The sequence below is a fragment of the Amphibalanus amphitrite genome, unplaced genomic scaffold (genome assembly GCF_019059575.1).
Source record: "Amphibalanus amphitrite isolate SeventyFive unplaced genomic scaffold, NRLGWU_Aamphi_draft 000224F_arrow, whole genome shotgun sequence".
Taxonomy (NCBI): Eukaryota; Metazoa; Arthropoda; class Thecostraca; order Balanomorpha; family Balanidae; genus Amphibalanus; species Amphibalanus amphitrite.
The window spans coordinates 92331-100000 of record NW_024881719.1 but is presented as its reverse complement, the minus strand read 5'-3'; the positions used below and the strand labels follow the sequence as shown (position 1 = coordinate 100000).

Sequence of the window (7670 nt, the reverse complement as noted above, 5' to 3'; positions counted from 1 at the left end):
TACGCTCAATTGTTTGTCAATCACGCAATGAGTTTCATCCGCACGCGCAAATAGACAAGGTGCCTGCGCACAGTGCGCAGAGGCAGCCGGCGCGGGCCCGCGCCGTTAGCTGGCGTGGGTTGTACGTGTAACGTGCAGCGTTTGTAATGCACAGTGGACTTCTTTTCATGTCCTTGGTCGGTCTCGTCCCGTGCTTCATGTTCTGAACTTACCACAACATTTGGAAGTTAACATTCCGATGATCCTCCCCATCCACTGTCGTGAGGCTATACCCCGGGCCTGACATCACCTCCACTGCCCATACAGGGATGGTGGATGGTATGATCCGGTTTCCCCCTCCACAAAGGGATGCTGGGCGCCATGAGCCGACCTTTTCCCTTACAAAAGTGGTAGCTCCGACCTTACCCCACTGGCAACGCTGGGTAAGTCGGAGAGCTGACCTTACAGAGCTGGCGGACGCTCCGACCCGACCTCAGCCCTAGACTGGCTGACTCCCAGACCCAACCTCCCCATCTCCTCACAGGCCTGGTGGGCGCTCTGGTGCCCCTGGTGCTCCTGTTCCGCGCTCAGCACGCGCACGGCGGACCGACGGGTGACCCGCGGCCCAGCTGTTCGCCGGCGTGGATCTGCAGCCAGCTCATCAACGTTCACATCTGGCGCAACCGTCGCTACCTGGTCTGGTCCATCGCCGTGCCGCTGGGCCTGTTCGGCTACTTCGTGCCCTATGTGCACCTGGTGAGTTCCAGAGGCTGATTTGGTAACGTAGGTTAGTACCTAGGAGTGTCGATGTTACGTTTTACTTTAGACGGAATTTATGTGAAATTAAGATGCTGCGTAAAATAATTAGCGAGAATGTCATTATGTCACAGGTAGACCTCCATACACCAGTGTAGGTACAAAAATATATGTGTCATATGATACTTTGCCGTTTTAAACAACGGTCGCGAGTGTCGAATTAAATTGTATTCCGCTGTGGTACACATACGATAGGCGAGCGAGCCAAAGAGCACATTACGCTGGGCGCAAACATCTCGTGAATGTCTGTTGCAGTCGCCATTTTCACACCAGGATAAAGCGCAGATGAGCCGCTGTCAACAAAATGGTTTACCTAATTAGGTTATGGCACACTGCTGAGCACATATAATCTCTTGAGCGCTTCAGAGCTGCATGCCATGTCATGTATACTATTTGCCGTATTAAGTTGATGTAACTTAACCCGCGCGGGGCTGGGGTCTCCAGCCGAACGCGCGGGGCTGGGGGGGGGGGGTAAATTTTACCCCCCCTGTTATCTCCCGAACTAATGGTCCGATTTGGAAAATTCAAACGCCAATCGAAAGCTCTCATCACGAACTACTAAAAACATGTACTTAATTTAAAGTTTGAGGTCAAGGTCAAGGTCAGGTCAAGGGTACAAATTGCAAGTTTCTACATTATCGGCCTTGCACCGTAGTTGCCGAAGAATGGAGTCATGGACTGAGACTGATCGCCCAAAACGTGTTCTTAGGCTACCAAGACAATATTCGTTGCATACAATATCATTCAGAGGTCAAGGTCAAGGTCAGGTCAGGTCAGGTCAGGTCACCAAAAAACAAAATATAGAAAAGGGCATGTGCGACACATGTTTTATGGGTCATTTTACTCATAGAATTCAATAGGCACACTCAATAAGTGATATGGACCACCTCTGGATGAATTTCAGGTCGAGGTCAGGTCAAGGTCAGGTCAAGTGAGGTCAAATTTTGAAGTTGGTTGTTAAGGCCTAAAAAGGTGTCTATCTGATGCAGTTTTTCACGGCGAATCGAATGGTGCTATTTTTGTTTTCGTACGAGGTCTAGAACGTCTAAAAAAGTCATTTTTCAAAAAATTTGTGTGTCGTGACGTCATAAAATTTTGAATAACTCCCACATTTTTGAACCGATTCTTCTAAAATTTGGTATGTAGGTGCACATAGACCACTTCTCTGACATATGTTCCGGTTTTTTTCGATAGACTCAAAATTTTGGATTTTATAATGATTTTCCCAAAAAAATCAGTTTTTTGAAAAAATTTAGGCCAAAATCTAAAATTTTCAAAAAACCGAGATAGCCATTTGATAGACAAAGTAAAATTACGTATAACCTTTTTTGTTACGTCTTGATTCCTTTAAAAATGAAGATGTTAGCGGCGTTTGAACTTTTGCCGTTTTTGAGGCGAAAATGGCGAACATGACGTCACTAAAACGTCAATTTCTCAAAAATTTTCCGACGGATTTCGCTCAAATTTTCAGGGAACGTGTCAAATTGATGTAAGAAAAGGTACAGAAAGTTTGGCGGCGCTGCGCGCCGCCGTTTTTGAGATATCGCAAAAATTCGCGAGGGGGGGGGTAAAATTTACCCCCCCCAGCCCCGCGCGGGTTAACATGGAGCGTGAGCATTTGTCGAGGTCGAGTTGTTTACTTTGTTAGTTTTTTAGTAGGCAATTCAAAATATGTAAGGAGGATGATCCTGATGATTTTGCTTGGAGTTATGACCTCTTACACTAGCAACGCGCTTGAATTCTCAGGAGATTCTATCGTTTCTCTCCCGGATCTTGTCTGTTGCCAGTTACTGACAGATGACTGCCTCGAAAATGGCCCTCTACCAATAGAATATGTGACCGAAGTTAAACTTGTCACTTTTTAAAGACGGTCTGTGTACATTTTTTCTTGTGATACATTCATGTAAACGGCGTCAGTCGATGGTGGATCCAGGGTGACGGGGCATTTGGGGCAGTTGCCCCATCGCAACGCCTGAAATCGATGCAAATTTGTCGTTTTTTTCTAGAATGAAAAGAAAACTTTTACGAAAAAAGTTTACTGTAAATTGTCGAGCAGTGAGTAATGAATCGAAAACCGAGTTTTGTTATTTAAAGAAACTTTTTTGGGTATGCCCCCGAGCAGTGAAGTAATCTTGCCCCTCCCCCCCCCCCCACAGCCTCCGAGACCGCCTTTCTGCATATCAGCCTAGCTGTGGCGTCAGTTGTATAGCCAATGGCCATGCACGTTCTTGAGATCAAACTTATAATTGTTTTGCGTTTTACATTATTTAATTATTTTGGTTATATTTATTTAACAAGTTATGATTCCTTTTGTAGATGTCACATCTGCTTCCAATGTCATTCGTTTTTTATGCAGCACTATAAGCTTATTGAAGGCATTAACATTGATATAATTAGGCCGGCTATTTTTTGTTTTTTTTTTATGCGGGGTTGGAGTGACTCGGCACTTCAAAATAACCGCAGCTGGATATTTTTTTTTTGAGCTTGTGAATTTGGCCTCATATCGACTTCCGTCAATATTGTAGATATACGAGGATTTGTACGTAGCTCTTCGCCAATGGAAACGGAAACAAAACCCTTCTACAATCTAGACAGCTACGCCGTAATATTATCTTTTCAATCATCACGTCGGCATCGACATCCTAAATTCCTCTGCGGAAAACTATTCCTTTGTCTCCCCCGGTTCAGCGGGATCAGAGCTAATTTCTAGGAAACGGTACCGTGAGGGCACTCGAGTCGTCCCGTCGGCTCAGCCCGGCCTTTGTTGGGGTGCTCGCTTGTCGGCGTTGTTATGCGCATAAGCATTGGCGGAGGGAGATTCCTTCGCGTTGGTGTATGTGTGCTGCCATACGCGTCTGTGGCCAGCTGAGCTGGCACTCACTTGATCTGTGTTGGTCGCGAGAGGAATACACCTGTGTGCGCAAGACGGACGACTCTTCGGATCCCTGAACCGTGAGGACCACTACACAGATCATAACATGGCGCAGCCGGCAGTAAAACCGAAATAACATACTTCGTAGATTTTACATATTTTGGAATGTGGTCTATGTTTGAGTGTCCGCCGTCTGGAACGTTCGCTCGGTGCCTCAATCGCCTGAGGCACTGAAGGCGCCAACCGTTGAAATGTCAAGCGTATAACAAGTCGGTGTGCCAGCGGCCGTAATGTCAGTGGCTGCTTGGTGGAGTGGTATGATGCCTGCATGGTAGCGGGTAGGTCGCTGGTTCGAATCCCAGCGGGTCGCCTGGCCCTGTACGCGGGAGCAGCTTTTTCGCCCACCGACAATATCGCACTCTACCTCTCGCAAGTCACAACCATAAGAGCGAGTGTTCCCACGACTCCAGTGACTGTAATCAAGACTCGACTCTTGTCTGTTTCCAGTTTGTCATGCCTCCAAAGAAGTCCCCTCAGAAGAAGGAGAAACCATCGTCGGCATCTGGCGAGGAGTTTTTCCCAGAGTGGGTGGCCGCTCTCCTGGAGTCGCAGCGCCACCATGCGGAACGACAAGAACAGCGGTATGAGGAACAAGTTGAACGGCTGGAGCGTCAACATCAGGAGCAGATTCAGCGTCTATCTCAGATTATCTCCCAATCCGCCAACCCCAGCACAGCTGGAGCCGACAGTGCTTCACCTGACGATGCTGCGGCGTCAGCCGCCCGTGCTGGCACCGGTGGAGCGGAAGGTCCTGCCGTGAGAGCAGCCCATCCGCCAGAAATACTCAGCCGCGACATCTCACTGCGGACGTTCAAGAGCTGGCGTCAGGCCTGGAGAGATTACGCCACGCTCGCGAGACTCAACAAGCTGGCGCCACCTGAGCAGATCGCCTGTCTTCGCTCGTGCTTCACTGATGAAATGCGCGCCACACTGGAGCACGTCATCGGTGACGTCGACAGCAGCCCAGAGGATGTTCTCGACAAGGTCGAAAAATACCTCAGGAGTCAGCGAAACGTTGCCCTAGATCGGGTGCTCTTTGAAGAACGTCGCCAACAAGAAGGCGAATCATTTGACTGCTTCTTCATAGCACTGAAGGAACTGGCGGGAGAAGCCGAACTATGCAACCAGTGCATAGAGGACAGACTCACTACGCGCATCGTCTCTGGGATCCGTGATTCGGAGGCCAGTGTCCTGAAATTGATTTTTCGGAGAGTGTGATTGAAGCCGCGAGGACGTCGCTATTTCAAAAGGACGTCGATATCGGTGCGGAGCCTAAGCCACTGAAGATCCCTTACCTAAATCTCTTAAAATTAGCGATTTTCACTGGCAATATTGACTAATACCACCTCAAGGCACCTCAAATGATCATATATAGACACAAAGTAATGCCAGTTTACCCCTAGTAAAATACAAAATTCAAGCATTCACCACAAACACCAAAACAACACTTTGAAGATGTCTAGTTCTTGTCCATGATCGTACACAACAGTCAACAACAAATATGCTTCAACAAAATCAGCCCAAGAGCCAGCGGCTATCACTAAATATTGACGTCATAAGAGGGAAGGATATCATATCAAGCAAGAGGACTGATGTAAAAAAGCAGACGTCCAAACAAAGAGGTGGAAAACAGTTCGGAAAATTAATTTCCATAGCTTAAGGCTGAAACAGACTCTTTCCGCGTTCAGGAAATCGCATGCGAGAGCCTATTCCAATACATTGCAATTCTTCTCGCATCAATCGCTTGCGGAAGGTGCGTGCGACTGATGCGAGCGTGCTTCCATGTATTTGAATAAGCTCTCGCATGCGATTTCCTGACTGCGGAAAGAGTCTGTTTCAGCCTTTACTGTTATGAAACTCAATTAAGAAAACTCCAAGGTGGACGCTGAATTTTTCTTGGCTGGAAAAAATGTGAAATCATTGTGCACTTTTCAGTTTTGTACCGACGTCGATTAAATGGGAATAACAAGGCCAATCGACGTCCCCAACATTGCATGTATTTTTAAGCCAAGGACGACATACAGGGTGTCCCATAAGTTCCTTCTCACCTAAATTTTTCTTTAAGAGGCTCTGTTATTTAAAGCCACGCTTACATTATTTTGTAACTGAGCTTTTGGGGTTGCCATGGCAACTGTGAATGTGCTCCACGGTAGCTAATTCGTCTAGACAAAATATTTTTTGCCAGAGAGTTCACTTCCTTTGGAGACGGCTTACGCCGCAACATAGAGGTCTCTGATACGGGAACGTCTCGGTATTTAGACCGCACTGGGCCATTCACGACGGTTGAGGGTGATTGAGGCCATCCAGTATGTAGCCATTGTCTGTCGCTAACTGGACGCACAGTCAACAAGTGACGCCGATGATTTGTCGGGAGTCAATCGCTGCAAGTTTATGCTCTTTTTTTGTCAGCTTTCACGAGTGAGCCATGTGGCCAAAACTGTGTGGCGCCAAAATGGCCGTCAAAAAGGTCTTAGCGTTAGAAAGTTGGTAAACAGGCTTTTCAGGATGTATTACCAGCTGTCTAAGAATATCATTTTGGGGTACCTAACTCAAGGTGACTTAAGCTCTACTTACCGGAGGGCTCAAAACAGTCAAAAACGTCTTAAAATGGCCAAACATGTGTTTCGTTATGCCTGAGGCTAAAAAAAACTGGAGGGTCGATGACGTCAATGTGGTCATCTGGACTACCTAGTCCGTGCTCGAGATAAAACACCCGTCCAAACCCCAAAACGGCCCCATATGGGCGACGGAAAAGGCCTTTGTGTCATCCAGCTTTATTCCTATGCAAAAGGCCAGGGTCAAGGTAATGTGGGGTAACATGCCTCCAGACACTGATCACGTTGCGAATGATGCTCCAGAAACAGTCTTGGGACGCAGAATGCTTCTCCAAGAAGATCTAGGAGGAGTTTCAGCTTTCTAGCTTAACTTGAACCGCAAGTATGACCACATTTTTTTAGTAGAAAATGGCATCCGGGAGGTCGTAGGCCCATCTTCAAGCAAGACAGTGCATCAGTGCAGAGGTCAAGCAAAGCATAAAAGCAGTGCCAGGAGACTGTGATAGGCGTGTGTGGTAAGATCACATCCCAGGCAACTCATCGGATCCAAATTTCATAAAAATGTGTTGGGAATATTGAAATCGAGGCTCGTCGAAGCGAAGCGGTGTTCCAGCATTGAGGAGCTCACGGCGCATGCCAAGTCAGTCTGGGCTAACTTCAAGCCTGCTATGCTGCCAAACATGCCGGTTGGCATGTCGCAGCATGTATTCATGTGTTTGCCTATGAAATGGGGAGCACATTGAGGGGTTATAAACATATCAAAACGCAATGTACTATGTTTTACATGCAAATAAAAGGTGAGAACGAACTTATGGGACACCCTGTACTTCAATTAATTCTGTTGAAATTCGGTAACTTTATTCTAATTCAAACAGATAAACATTAAACTTTTTCCCCAACCACTATCAACATATGCAAAATTAATTACTTTTGAAGGGCATGTTCAAGGGGCAGCGCTAACCCGTTACTGTGACCTTCTGAGGGGAAAAAATAATTAAATATGTTACAGTAATTTGATACGAAAGGTATGTTGCGTGCTTATAGTTAAATGTCCAAGTAATATATTCGCATGATTAATTTTTATCTATACACTGCACAGTTACTAAAACTGAAAAGTGGAAAACGACGTCCTCAGATCCCTCTATTCCGACATCTTTTCTCCTTCATATGGCAGCATTACCTTCACATGGTAAAGGAAAAAACCTATCCATATCTGACGCACAGAAAACGAAAATAAAATAAAACCGCGTTGTTTACTGTTGCGGCAGTTGGCCAGGAAAGGGGAGTTGAGTGTAAGAGTGGGTTTGTGAGGACTTACGATATATTTACTGTCATTTTGCATAGCCGTGTTTTTAGGCTACAGAGGTGATATTTCCTTTTGTTAGTTT

At 46.4% G+C, this 7670-nt stretch overlaps 1 protein-coding gene across 1 annotated transcript in view; it reads left to right on the top strand.

The window, feature by feature from the left end:
* The window catches only part of LOC122385595 (monocarboxylate transporter 10-like), a 52657-nt gene that overhangs the window by 19161 nt on the left and 25826 nt on the right, over nucleotides 1-7670 (top strand). Inside the window, exon 4 of the mRNA XM_043373972.1 lies at nucleotides 524-735. Within this exon, the coding sequence (XP_043229907.1) occupies nucleotides 524-735 (212 nt within the window). The remainder of the gene's footprint in view (nucleotides 1-523; nucleotides 736-7670) is intronic.